Below are 15,072 nucleotides of genomic sequence, written 5' to 3'. Positions count from 1 at the left end.
AATGCCATTCCGTGTTTCTAAAGGCAAACGTGCTAATAGGACGGAACAGCAGGTGCAGGGAAGGGGGGCGGGGGGGGGGCGGCAAATGCCCACTATGGGCTAATCCAGTCACTAACTTTGAGATGTATTTACTTTATCCTTCTTTTTTTTTATTTATTTTTTTTTATCCTCACCCGAGGACGTTTTCCATTTTCTTTTTTTGTTTAGATAGAGCGGGAGGGAGAGAGAGGAAGAGAGAGAGAGAGAGAAACATCGATGTGAAGGGACACCCGCACGACCAACCAGGGCCGGGGACAAACTGCAACCGAGGTACGTGCCCTTAGCGGGAACCGAACCCGGGTCTCTCTGTACTGCAGGTCGATGCTCCAACCGCTGAGCCAAACCGGCCAGGGCTGCTTTATCCTTCTAAAAGGAGATCTGTTTTAGAACATGATTTCACTCAAGACATGTTTTAGCATTTAGTGTGGTAGCCTGGAAGTGACGAAATTAATCTCAGTACTAGCAATGTCCTATTCTTTCTAGTCTTCAAACTATAAATTATAGAGCTAGACCAGGTCCACATTTGATTATTTTGGCTGATGAGGCATATAAAGCATTTCATCCAAGGAAAAGTTAGGTTACTGGATTAGATCACTGTTTGATGGGTATAGAACTGATTAGAGATTTAGCTCATGAAGTTATCAGTAGATTAAGTCAACTAGAGGCAACTTCAGTTTATGCAGGTCTTCTCTTAGGATCTCCCCTTACAAAAATATTTTAGAAATGATATAGATGAATGTTAACCACACCAAGATGGATACAGACGAGAACAGTCAATATCTTGAAGGAGGGAATTGATAACATTCTTGGCATATCGGGGACATGATTAGAATTAAAAGGAAAATGTTTATTGACGGCAATATTGAGAGAAAACAGAATTTCATTCGTTCCAAAATATTTATTGAATGTCTACTATGTGCCATGCTCTGTTCTCAGCACTAGCTTAGTTTTCAGGAGCATAACTTCTGATTAAACCGAAAGGTCTAAAGTTGAAGCACTAAACTCCCGCTGAGGGTCCCGATAGAGTAACGGGCCACATTTACCCTCCCTCCTTAAACAACTGAAAAACTGCTCAAAGTCTTTGAAACTAACTTCCAGACACTGGAAAAGAGGCTGTGCAGGACAGAGATCTCTGAAAAAAGGGGGAACCCCAACAAGATGAGCCTGATGAATGCCCCAGCTTCTACGCCACTGCACAGGGAAGGGGAGCCCAGCAGAGGCTGGTGATCTTTCTGAGTTGAGGAGACAGCGTTCAGAGTACAGTCTCCAGGCAGCTAAACTCCATGGGGAAGAACACTGGAGAGAAGAAAGCAGAAACAAGAGAGCTCCAATATCCACAGGGGCCACCTTACGTCTTCAGCTGAATAATAATCAGTGCATTGGTTTGAGGACTCTACCAAGAGAGAAGCAGCAGCCATGGGAAAGGAGCCAGTAGAGCAATCTTTGAAGAACTCAAAGGGCTAGGAATCATTTATATTCCTACTAGCCAGAGAAAAAAGACTTCGTAACACGTAAGGAACAGTAGCGAGCCTTCCGAAGAGTATTGCCTCGGGACTTCCGGTCAAGATGGCGGGTACGTGAACGCAGTATCGCGTCCTCCCACAACCACATCCAAGTTACAACTAAACCACAGAACAACCATCATTCAGAACCGCCTGAAATCAAGCTGAATGGAAGTCCTACAACTACCTTAAAGAAGCTGCATCGAGACTGGTAGGAGGGGCGGAGGTGCGAGGGGCGGTGGCGCGAGGGGCGGTGGCGCGTCAGGCTGGTCCCACACCCACATGTGGCAGATAAAAATCAGGAAGCTACCTCGGCTGGGAAGGTCCTACCTGAGGACTGAGGGGTCCCCGTCCCACACCAGGTGCCCGACTCAGGGTTCCAGTGCCAGGAAGAGAATCCCCATAACTTCTGGCTGGAAAAACCAGCAGGAACTAAGGCTCAGGGAGGATGAAGCGGCTGGAGGCCCAGGCAGCTCCTTAAAGGGCCCGCGCATGGACTTAGCGGACTCTCTCCCTCTAGGCTTGGAGAGGAGGCAGCTCGAGGAGCACCAGAGACATACAGGAAAGAACTGAGCTGTTTGGCACTGGAGCAAGGGCTGGAGAGGGGGCTTTCTCCTGGACAAATGTGCTGTCAGAGGCCTTTGTTCCTTTGGTGAGCCCTTCCCTGGGGCGGCAGACAGTCTCCATATCTGGGACTCCAGCAACCTGGCTCACGCTGGTAGCCCCACCCTGGTGACTCCCTGAGGCCCCGCCCCACCCCACCCAACTTTCAGGCCCACCCCACCCAACTTTCAGGCCCACCCAAGCTGTTGCCAGTTGGTTAACTAGAGGATTGGCCTGTCTTGGATCCTGCTTCAGGTTTTTCCTAAATTCTTTCAAACGAGCAGCATCTGGTCTCAGCTAACCCCATACCTCTCGTTAAGTAATACGCAGAAACAAACACAGGGAGGCAGCCAAAATGAGGAGACAAAGAAACAGGTCCCAAATGAAAGAACAGAACAAACCCCAATAAAAGAACTAAGCAAAATGGAGATACGTAACCTAACAGATGCTGAGTTCAAAGTACTGCTTATAAGGATGCTCAATGAACTCAGTGAGGGCCTCAAGAGCATAAAAAAGGACATGTCAGAAATGATCGATGCACAGTTAGAAATGAAGGAGGCTTTAACTGAAATAAAGAATAATTTACAAAGATTCAATAGTAGAGAAGGTAAAGCCAAGAAGCAAACCATCGATTTGGAATATAAGGAAGCAAAAAATGCCCAATCAGAACAGCAAAAAGAAAAAGGAATCCAAAAAAATGAGGATAGTGTAAGGAGCCTCTGGGACAACTTCAAGCATGTCAACATTCACATCTTGGGGGTGCCGGAAGGAGAAGAGAGAGAACAAGAAGTCGAAAACCTGTTTGAAACAATAATGGCAGAAAACTTTCCTAACTTGGTGAAGGAAGCAGACATACAAGTCCAGGAAGCACAGAGAGTCCCAAACAAGATGAACCCCAAGAGGCCCACACCAAGACACATCATCATCAAAATGCAAAAGGTTCAAGACAGAGAGAATCTTAAAAGCAGCAAGAGAAAGGCAGCTAGTTATCTAAAAGGGAGTTCCCATTAGGCTGTCAGCTGATTTCTCAAAAGAAACTTTGCAGGCCAGAAGGGAGTGGCAAGAAATATTCAGAGTGATGAAAAGCAAGAACCTACAACCAACATTACTCTGTCCTGCAAAGCTGTCATTTAGAATCGATGGCCATAGAAAGACTTTCCCAGACAAAAAAAAAGTTAAAGGAGTTCATCACCACCAAACCGTTATTTTATGAAATGATGAAGGGTCTTTTTGAAGAAAAAGATAAAATACATGAACAAACAAAATGGCAATGAATACATATCTATCAACAATGGAATCTACAAACAAAATGAGCAGGTAGAACAGAAACATTCTCATAGATACAGACAACATTTTGTTGGTTACCAGATGGGAGGGGGATTGGGGGAATGGATGAAAAAGGTGAAGAGATTAAGAAGTAAAAATTCATTGCTAGACTGACAAACCTCAAAGAGAAAGGGGTTGGGGGGGTGGGAAGAAATAAACCAAAGAACTTATATGCATAACCAATGGACACAGACAACAGTGTGGGAAAAGGCGGGAGGGGGGCGGGAGTGGGGAGGAGGGGGTCAATGGGGGAAAAATGTGGAACATTTGTAATACATTCTACATTCAACAATAAAGATTAAAAAAAAAAAAAGAGTATTGCCTCAATAGTAGGGTCAAATTAGCCTTAGACTGAAGGCTGTTCTGCACTCACCAAACCACGCTGGAGAGCAAGCCTCTAAAGCATTAAACTGTTTCCAAGTAATTGAACTGCATCCTATTACAAAACCCCCAAATATCGAAAGCATTACAAACATATCCAGTATCATCCAAAATGCTAAACTTACAATGTTTGACAATAAATGAAAAACTACCACTAACACAAGAGAATATTGAATGTAAACTCTTATTGAAAAATGTAATTGAAAAATAAATTGCCAGGCATACAAAGAAGCAGGAACACAAGATCCAAAATGAGGAGAAAAATCTATAGCAACAGACTCAGAAAGACATAGATAATAAAATTAGCAGACAAAGAGCTTAAAACAGCTATTATAAATATATCCATTATGTTCAAGGAGTCAGAGGAAAGCATGAGTATGACGAGGAGAGAAATGGAAGATATTTAAAAAGACAGTCAAGACTTTCAGTCAAGATAGCAGTGTAGGTAAATGCAGTAGTATCGCCTCCTCCTACAACCACAGAAAAATTACAACTAAACTACAACACAACCATCAAAACTGCCTGAAATCAAGCTGAATCGAAGTCCTACAACTACGGAATTAAAGCAGCAGCCACACCGAGATTGGTAGGAGGGGCGGAGGCTGATGAGCTGGTCCCACACCCACTTGTGGTGGATAAAAATCAGGAGGATACCTCGGCTGGGAAGGTCCTACCTGAGGACTGAGGGGTCCCCGTCCCACACCAGGTGCCCCACTCAGGGTTCCAGTGCCAGGAAGAGGAGCACCCATAACTTCTGGCTGGCAAAAACCAGCAGAAACTGAGGCTCAGGGAGGCTGAGGCTCCTAGAGCCCCAGGCAGCTCCTCTTTTTTTTTTTTTTTTTAATCCTCATCCGAGGACATTTTTCCATGTTTTGTACAGACAGAGTGGGAGGGAGAGAGAGAAAGAGAGAGAGAGGGAAACATCGATGTGAAAGGGACACATCGAGTGGCTGCCACCCGCACGACCAACCAGGGCCGGGAACAAACTGCAACCGAGGTACATGCCCTTAGCGGGAACCGAACCCGGGTCTCTCCAGACCGCAGGCGGACTTATTATTATTATTTTTTATCCTCACCCGAGGATATTTTTCCATTTTTTGTACAGATAGAGTGGGAGGGAGAGAGAGGAAGGGAGAGAGAGAGAGAGAAACATCGATGTGAAAGGGACACATCGAGTGGCTACCACCTGCATGACCAACCAGGGCCGGGGACAAACCGCAACCGAAGTACGTGCCCCTAGCGGGAACTGAACCCGGGTCTCTCTGGACCGCAGGCCGATGCTCTAACCGCTGAGCCAAACTGGCCAGGGCCCAGGCAGCTCCTCTTAAAGGGCCCGCACATGGACTTACTCGGACTTGCTCCCTCTAAGCTTGGAGGGGAGGCAGCTTGAGTGGTACCAGAGATATACAGGGAAGAACTGAGCTGTTTGGCCTCAGGACAAGGGTTGAAGATGCTTTCTCCTGGACAGACTTGCTGGGGGAGGCTGATTTGCTTTGGTGAGCCCTTCCCTGGGGCGACAGATGGCCACCATATCTGGGACTCCAGCAACTTGGCTCACACTATTGCTCCGCCCAGGTGATTCCCTAAGGCCCCGCCCCACCCAACTTTTGGACGACTCAAGCTGTTTCCAAAGGCTTTACCATAGGATTAGCCTGTCTTGGATCCTGCTTCAGAGTTTCCTAAAATCTCTCAAACAAACAGCACCTGGTCTCATTGAGCCCCATACCTCTCATTAAGTGGCCCCAGGCCTGGCACTAGAAGCAATCAGCCTTGGTTCTCAACTTGGCTTTTCCTGGGCATCTCCAAGCCCAACACAAGAAGCAACCATCTGCAGATCACTTTTTAGCTTATGCCGAGGAGCCCCAGATAGAACACAGGCAGTGGCTGACCTTGCCCCCAGAGCCAGCACACCCAGTGGACAGCTTCAGACCACATCAAAACGCTACCACCCAACCACCTCCACAAGTGACATACTCAATGAGCAGACTCAGTGGGTAACAGAGCCCTGATGAAGTAAGTCTTGCTCTGTGTGGTGGGCCCCTACACAGCTGATCCTCCAAGGTAGTTAGAGGCTAGGGTCAGTGGGCACAGCCAGTCCTTGCAGCTGATCAGCCTGAGTAAATCCCTCCCATTGACATGTCAACACCAATCAAGACTCAATTACAACAGAAGGGTGTACAGTCCACACTAGGGGTGCACCTTGAGGGCCAAGCTGAGGTGATCAGGGAGGCTGTACTACTAGATACTAGAGGATCCCTACAACAATAGGCCACCCTACAAAACCTAGGAGACATAGCAACTCTACCTAATACATAGAAACAATCACGGGGAAGCAGCCAAAATGAGGAGACAAAGAAACATGTCACAAATGAAAGAAAAGAACAAAACTCCAGGAAAATAACTAAACAAAATGGAGATAAGCAATCAATCAGATCCAGAGTTCAAAACACAGGTTATAACGTTGCTCAAGAAACTTGGTGAGACATTCAAGGAACTTAGTGAGACCTTCAAGGAACTTAAGGAGATCTCCAAGAACCTTAATGAGAACATCAACAACATCAAAAAGGACCAGTCAGAAACGAAGGATGCACTGACTGAAATAAAGAATAACGTACAGGGAATAAAGAGTAGAGTAGGTAAAGCCAAGAAGCAAACCATCAATTTGGAATATAAGGAAGCAAAAAATACCCAATCAGAATAGCAAAAAGAAAAAAGAATCCAAAATAATGAGGATAGTGTAAGGAGCTTCTGGGACAACTTCAAGAGTGCCAACATTTGCATCATTGGGGTACCAGAAGGAGAAGAGAGAACAACAAAATAAAAACCTACTTGAAATAATAATGTCAGAAAGTTTCCCTAACTTGGTGAAGGAAACAGACATACAATTCCAGGAAGCACAGAGAGTCCCAAACAAGATGAACCCAAAGAGGTCCACACCAACACACCTCATCAAAATGCCAAAGGTTAAATACAAAGAGAGAATCTTAAAAGCAGCAAGAGAAAAGCAGTTTGTTAGCTACAAAGGAGCTCCCAAAAGACTGTCAGCTGATTTCTCAAAAGAAACTTTGCAGGCCAGAAAGAAGTGGCAAGAGATATTCAGGGTGATGAAAAGCAACAATCTACAACCAAGATTACTCTATCCTGCAAATCTATCATTTAAAATCGATGAACATATCAAGAATTTCCCAGGCAAGAAAAAGCTAAAGGAGTTCATCACCACCAAAGCAGTATTATATAAAATGTTGAAGGGTCTTCTTGAAGGAGAAGAGGAACAAAAATATAAACAATCAAATGGCAATTAATGCATATCTATCAACAACTGAATGTACAAACAAAATGAGCAAGCAGAACAGAAACAGACTCCTAGATACAGATAATATTTTGTTGCTTGCCAGATGGGCAGGGGGCTGGGGTGGGTGGATGAAAAAGATGAAGGAATTAAGAAGTACAAATTGGTTGTTAGACTGATGAACCTCAAAGGGAAGATGGGAGGGCAGCGTGGGATGAGAGAAACCAAAGAATTTCTATGCATATGTGCATAACCAATGGACACAGACAATAGTGTGGGGAAGGTAGGAGGGGGGTGGGATTGGGGAGGAGGGGGGTCAATGGGGAAAAAAGGGAGGAACATGTGTAATACATTCAATAATAAAGATGAGTTAAAAAAAAAAAAGATAAGTCAAACCTCTACAGTAGAGGAGTGAACTGAATGGGGCTGAGTTAGTAGCAGATTAGACATGGCAAGAAGAAAAGATTAGTGAACTTGAAGACTTCAGTAGAAACTATCCAAGATGAAACACAAAGAACGAATAGTGAACTATGAGACAATACTCAGCAGCTAAACATGGTGTAATTGGAATTCCAGAAGGTGAAGGCAAGCAAATGGAGGCAAAACATATTTAAAGAAAAAATTGCTGAAATGTTTATTTTTTCACCAAAATATTTATTAAGTATCTGCTGTGTACCTGGAGCTCAGACTAAGATGGTAAGAAGTACACATGCCCTCCTAGAGCTCAGGCCTGGCAGGAAAATAAAATAATTATGTAAAAAGATGTGATACGTGCTACTTGGTATTGTTGATGGTGACTCCATTTTCCCATTTGAACTGCTATTTGAAGTTGGCTCCCATGACAGCATCCTTTTTTTTTTTTTTTGCAGTTTTTATTACAGATATCCCCCCCCCCCCCCCAGATACCACCCTTCCCCTCAACCCCCCGAAGCATTGTTGTCTATGTCCATTGGTTAGGCATATGATAACACCATCACTTTTAGGTCCAATTTTCCTCCTAATTCTGACCATGTCTTCATACCCTTTGTACTGGCCTGTCCCAGCAGTTGTGTGTTTCCCCCTGGTTACTTCCTTGGCCTTCTTCCCAATCTATATCTCAAGTTTCCTTCATGAGCTCATCTATAGCCATGGTTTCATCTATTATGGGCTGATACTTCCAAATCTCTATCTTCAGTCCCAGATTTTCCCCTTAAATTCCAGACTTGTGTTATTTACTCAATAGTTTCACTTGGATGTCCACAAGTGCTCCAAAGTCAATGAGCCTCAAACGGAATGATTATTTACCCTAAACCTGTTCTCTTCTACATCCTTAATTTAGTAAATGATACTTAGTCATCATAGTCTTAAACCTTGTCAACATCCTTGATTTCTCTCTCCTTCAAGCCTTGCATCTAGTTGGTCACCACATCTTGCTGATTTGCTCTGAGGCATTTCGCCAGTGGGTCTCCTCTATCCCAATAGCCCATGCTTTAATTCAACCTTATCCTTTCTCTTTTGAATACATTAGTCATATCTCTTAGCTTCTGGTCTTGCTTTCTTTCAATCAGTCTTATATAGTAAGAAGTGATCTTTCTAAAGTAGAATCCAATGAATGGTGTTACTTTCATGGTTGTCTGATAGTTCTGCATAGACTTTCAGATAAAACTCAAGCTCTTCATCGATCTGCCAGCCTCATCTCTTGTTTCTTTTTCTCCTTACTGATTTTAGAGAGAGAGCAAGGGAGAGGGAGAGAGAGATAAAAACATTGATGAGAGAGAACATCGATGAGAGGGAACATTGATTGGCTGCCTCCTGCATGCCCCCCACTGGGGATTGGGCCCACAACCTGGGCATGTGCCCTGACCGGGAATTGAACCAGAAACCTCTTGGCACATGGGTCGATGTTCAACCACTGAGCCACACCTGCCAGGCAAGTCTCTCATTTCACATTGAATTATTTAGTTCCCCAGATGTCCCCTGGTGTCTCATACATTGTAGTATTTATACACACTACTCTTTCTGGATTTTGCCCCCTCCTACTATGACTCTTTGTGGTATTCTTTAACTCTCAGATCAGACACTGCTATGTCTAAACAACATCCCTGACATTCACCTTCTCTAAACTGAGATTAGATGCCCCTCCTCAGTACAGCCATAAAATAGTCCAGGTATATTCTTTTGAAGCATTCATTTTGATTTTCCAAAAGTGTGTCTTTCCATCACTAGATTGTCAATACCTCCCAACCCTCTGAATCATCTGCCTACCTCGCTTAATTTTTCTTCAAGCAATTATCACTGTCTGGCATACAGTATATTTTATTTATTTGTTTGTCTCTCTTCCCCAATAAAAATGTAAGTTACATGAAGGTGGTACGTTTGTCTGTTTTGTTCTTTACATGATCCTTGACACCTGTAGTAGTGTTTGACATATAGTAAGCGCTTAGTCATCATTCATTAAATAAACAAATAAGTCTTTGTCTTGAGCACTCGGAGCAATATCCAGCATGTGGTACTGGTTGTTAAACCCTATTGCAACCTTGTGTACTCATCTGTCTCCCCCTTTGGAAAGATCTCATGGGAACAACATTCCCTAATTAGGTTCTTAGGTTCCGACATGGTTGTAACAGTTTTTAAAAATAGTGGTAAAATATATGTAACAGAATTTAACATTTTAACCATTTTAAAGCATACAGTTCAGTGACATGAGGTACATCCACATTGTTCTGCAATCACCACCATTTGCTCTCTAGAACTTTTAATCTTCCTCAACTGAGGCTCAGTACCCATTAAACACTATTCCTTATTCTCCTCTTCTCCCAGCCAGTGGTATTTACCATTCTACCTTCTGTGTCTATGAATTTGACTACTCTAGATGCCTCGTACAAGTAGAATCATATAATATTTGTCGTTTTGTGCCTGGCTTACTTATCATAATATCTTCAAGGCTCATCCATGCTGTGGCATTATCAGAATTCCCTTCCTTTTAAAGATAATATTCCATTGTGTGATGTGCTACATTTTGTTTATCCATTCATCCATGGATGGGTGTTTGAGTTGTTTCCACCTTTGAGCTGTTGTGAATAATGCTGTTTCATTTCTTTTGGGTATAGACCCAGAAGTGGAACTGCTGGATCATATGGTAATTCTGTGCTTAATTATTTTAGGAACTGCTGTGCTGTTTCCCACAGCAACCACGCAATTTTACACTCCACCAGCGACGTACAAGGGTTCCGATTTCTCCACATCCTCACCGACACTCTTTCTCCATTGCTTTGCTTAGATAATAGCTATCCTAATGGGTCTGAGGTAATACTTGTGGTTTTGATTTCCGTTTTCTTGATGATTAGTGATGTTGGGTATCTTTTCATGTGCTTATTAACCATTTGTATATCTTCTTTGGAGAAATATCCAGTCAAATTCTGTGCTCATTTTTTGTTATAGTTTTTAATTGAATTTATTGGCATGACATTGGTTAATAAAATTATATAGGTTTCGGGTGTACAATTTTCAACTGTATATTGTATTGCGTGTTCACCACCCTAAGTCAAGTCTCCTTCCATCACCACTGTGCCCATTTTTTAATTGGGTTAGTTATTTGTTTTGTTGAGTTTTAGGATTAACAGTTTATTATATATTTATACTTGAAATTTTGTTTGGCTAAATATAAAATATTTAGCTTGCAGTTTCTTTCTTTGGGTGCCTTAAATATGTTACACCATTTTCTTTCAGCATAAACTATCATTATCAACAAATTTGATGACCATCTAATGTTATTTCATTTAGAAGTGACTTGGTTTTTCTTTTGACTAGATACCCAAAGGATTTTTTTTTTCTTATTGTCCAATAGGCATAGTAAAATATGTCTTACTATTAGCTGTCCTGGGTTTACTTTTCAGATATATAGTGTGCCTTCTCAATATGTAATCTTTTTATTTTAGAAAAATGTTTTTTAAAATATGTTTTTATTAATTTTTTTTTTTTAGAGAGAGAGGAAGGGAGAGATGAAAACACCTATGTGAGAGAGAAACATCGATCAGCTGTCTCCTGCATGCCCCCTACTTGGGGTCGAGCCCACAACCCGGGCATGTGCCCTGACCAGGAATCGAATTGGGACAGCTCAGTCCATGGGATGATGTGCTATCCACTGAGCCACACCGGCCGCGCTTAACAGACTTTTGAAAAATGGTTTTTAATTTTGGTGTTCCATCTTATTAATTTGATTTCTATGGATCATGCTTTGAGTATTGCATTTAAGAAACCTTTACCTAGCAAAGGTCACAATGTTTTTCCTGTGTTCTTTACCAAAAAGTCTTATAGTCTTAGGTTTTACATTTATGTCTATGACACATTTTAAGTTAATTTTGTATAATGTTCAAGGTATAAAGTTTATTCTTTTCTATGAATATCTGGTGGTTCCATCACCATCTGTTGAAATGCTGTCCTTTTTCCACTAAACTGCCTTTACATTTTTGTTGAAAATTAGCACCAAGTGTACGTTGGTTTAATTCTGGACTCTCTATTCTGTTCCATTGATAAATTTGTCTATTTTTATACTAATACCATACTTTAACTATGGTAGCTTATAATAATTATTGAAATCAAGTAGTTTTAATCCTTCAACTCTGTTCTTTTTCAAAATTGTTTTGGATATTTTAGCTAGGTTCCTTGAATTCCTATATGAATTTTAGAATCAGTTGGTTAATTTCTATTTTAAGAAAAATCTTCTGGGATTTTTATTGGTTTGTATTTAATCTATATAAAATTTGACAAGATTTGGCATCTTAACAAGCTAAGATTCTTTCCTCATTGCCTGGAGAAGGATAACTAAAGGCAAGTTTCAGCTGAGAGAGAAAATATCGTCTTTGGGGAAGAAATAGCTTATTTCCTGAAAGAATTTTGAAAACTGGCTAACAAATAGGTGGCTTTAGTGGCCATCCTGTTTATGAACCTCAACAGCAAGACAGGCAGAAGGGAATGTTCTGAAGACACCTTGGCACCACTGCAGTAGCTGCTGAAGGAAAGAATTAAACTGTGGGAATTGAAGTTCTTCAAGACTCCTGGAAAACAAGCTTGTTTTAGTGAAGAACTTGATTGGAAACGAAAGTTTCGCTGAACGTGATGTTGTCTGGGCTCTGCTCAAGGGCACACGGGCACGATTCAGTCTCTAAGAGGAGCCATGTCCCAATTCCGATATAAACGTTTCACAGAAAAACTCTGTGGGGAGTGTGTAGAAGGAAACATGTAAAAATGATCATTGCAACAGACTATAAAGATATAGATTTAGTCATTGTTTATCCTTTGGCCATTCTTGGAAGATTATACAAACTAAAAATTTTAATGAAAAAAGTTCTGGAAATCTTGAGTGTGGCTTACCATCCAACTTGTCTTTGAATCCAAGAAGAAAATTATACATTTTAAATGAAAGTAAGTTCAGGTCCATTTGGTATCTTAGAAGCAGCCTGTCTGCAGCCGATGCTTGCGATGGTGCCCTACAACCTGCCCCTGGGCCCACCTTGCATTTCAGCCACCGCTGTAGTCGAGCCCCGATCTCAGACTCACCTATTGGTGACAGCAACCCATTTCAATTAAGTGCCCCATCTCCACTTTATGACAAGTGTCCTTTCCAAGGCCATGGGAGCCCCCTGGCCTATGTGCAAGTATATCGCATAAAGGTAGAGGAGTAATGTCTTCAACCAATGGGTCCAGGGCTAGTGGACAGACAATCCAGCCTCTAGTCCTTCTGGGGGACAATTCTGGGAAGCACTTGCTCATTTCTCAGGTGGTGCTGTGGTCCTGGAATCAAGTCCCAAGCTCCCCTGTGGCGATCTTGATAATACGCCTTTGTATAGGTTCCCCCCTCCTACTCTCTGTTCTCTCGTTTTTGCTTCCTGGGATCACCTAACAAACGACCTTCATTTACCCAAGGCCTTTTCTCAGGGTCTGCTTTCAGGGGGCCTACACTAAAATGAGCACCACTAATCAAATGCATTTATATATCTTTCTTGTAAGTACCGTTGGTTCTCCAAATCTACAGATTCAGCATTTGTGAATTCAGTCAACAGTGGATCAAAAATATTTTGCAAAAATGTTATACTGTTGCCCTGGCTAATTTGGCTCAGTGATTGGAGCATGAGCCTGTGGTCTGAAGGGTCATGGGTTCAATACCAGTCAAGGGCATGTACCTGGGTTGCAGGTGCTATCCCTGGCCCTGGTTGGGCTTGTGCAGGAGGTGACCAATCGATGTGACTCACTCACATTGATGTCTCTCTCTCTCTCCCTCCCTTCCACTCTAGCTAAAGATCAATGAAAAAATATCCCCAGGTGAGGATTAAAAAAAATAATAATAAATAAAAATGTTGCACTCTTGCTGGCGTGTACTATGTAGTTAGGCTTATGATGGTTGCGCCTGTACTAAACATGTACAGACTTTTTTTTCTTGTCATTATTCTTTAAAGAATACAGTAGCACAACTATTTACATAGCATTTACATTGTATTAGGGATAAGTATTCTAGAGATGATTTAAAGTATACGGAAGGATGTATGTAGGTTATTTGCAAATATTATGTCATTTTATAAGAGGGACTTGAGCATCCATAGAGTTTGGTATCCTCAAGGGTTCCTGGAACCAATCCCCCATGGATACCAAGGGTCAATATGTATTTTAGGGATTTTCTAGACTGTGTGCAGATAATTATTCTTGAAGAATTATTTGCAAGGTGAGGTGAGGACATTTTAAACCTGTGCAAATTAAATATATTTTTTCTGTTTAGGCAGCAAAAGAGCTGACAACAATGATGCTTGCTCACTCTGAACTGCATCGAAACTACGTTCAATTCAATTTCTACCTGATGATAAATACCATAAGAACTTTGATAGCATGTGACCTAATTGCCAAGTGGTGAAAAGCTCTATAAGCTAGTAAATACGACCAATATTCTGTATGTGTATTACCTATGATATATAAGCTTTAAGTTGTCACATAAAACTTCAACCTAGCATTGTTTTCTGCCAGAAATTTAACTCTAATGATGCAAATGCACATAATACTTTTATGCTAAGATAGTCACACAAATTGAATAATTCACTAGACAAATTTACTTTTTTTTTTTTTGCGTTGAGTCTATTTTTGATCCCTAACCTCACATTGATTTTATATTAAATGCTCATTGCATCCCTGCAGTATTCCATCTTAGTATTTGTAGCACTAACTGAACTTTTTTAGTCTATTTTACTTTTCAGTTCAGGGCCCTTTATTTTGGTAGTAAGACATACTGCCAGGTTATAAATGCTTTATTATTATTATGGTTTTAACACAGAGGAAGCTTGGTGTGAATATCTGGCCATTTGCTTTTTTTGGACAAAGAGTTCAAGTTTAGGCTCTCTTTCTGATATAATGTAAATGTCCATCTACACGTGTATACATACTTGCTATCAAAGTCAAACTTAGTCACTAAAAGAAGATTCGCTATCTGAACTTTCTTCTGCATTTTTTTCACCTTCGCCATCAGGCACCGGAGCATCTGGCCTCCTGAAAGAGAGGAAAGAATGTTTAAAGGTTTTCCAGTCAACGAAAGCACGCACTCCCTGTAAATCAGGTCCACCCGAGAACGCGGCTGCTACTGGATCTGCTAAGTCTGCGCCCTGCCCTGAGGGAGCGCCCTGCCCGGCCCCAGCTGCTCCAGCCCGTAGACATGGACGCAGCGCCTCCGCACGGCCCGGCCCCAGCTGCTCCAGCCCGTGGACGTGGACGCAGCGCCTCCGCACGGCCCGGCCCCAGCTGCTCCAGCCCGTGGACGTGGACGCAGCGCCCCCGCACGGCCCGGCCCCAGCTGCTCCAGCCCGTGGACGTGGACGCAGCGCCCCCGCACGGCCCGGCCCCAGCTGCTCCAGCCCGTGGACGTGGACGCAGCGCCCCCGCACGGCCCGGCCCCAGCTGCTCCAGCCCGTGGAC

General features: G+C 42.6%; 1 protein-coding gene across 2 annotated transcripts in view; it reads right to left on the bottom strand.

Moving 5' to 3' along the window:
* Positions 1-14,292: 14,292 nt before the first annotated feature.
* WASHC3 (WASH complex subunit 3) overlaps positions 14,293-15,072 on the bottom strand; it is a 47,887-nt gene continuing 47,107 nt past the window's right edge. The window contains exon 7 of one of the 2 annotated variants that reach the window (XM_036251923.1): positions 14,293-14,649. In XM_036251923.1, coding sequence (XP_036107816.1) covers positions 14,565-14,649 — 85 coding nt within the window. In that variant the 3' untranslated portion in view covers positions 14,293-14,564. The remainder of the gene's footprint in view (positions 14,650-15,072) is intronic. The other variant, XM_036251921.1, reaches the window with a different exon arrangement.

This window comes from Molossus molossus, unplaced genomic scaffold (assembly GCF_014108415.1).
Source record: "Molossus molossus isolate mMolMol1 unplaced genomic scaffold, mMolMol1.p scaffold_m16_p_10, whole genome shotgun sequence".
NCBI classification, from domain to species: Eukaryota; Metazoa; Chordata; class Mammalia; order Chiroptera; family Molossidae; genus Molossus; species Molossus molossus.
Note: the sequence above shows the minus strand (reverse complement) of the source record. Positions and strands in the feature narration are given on the sequence as shown.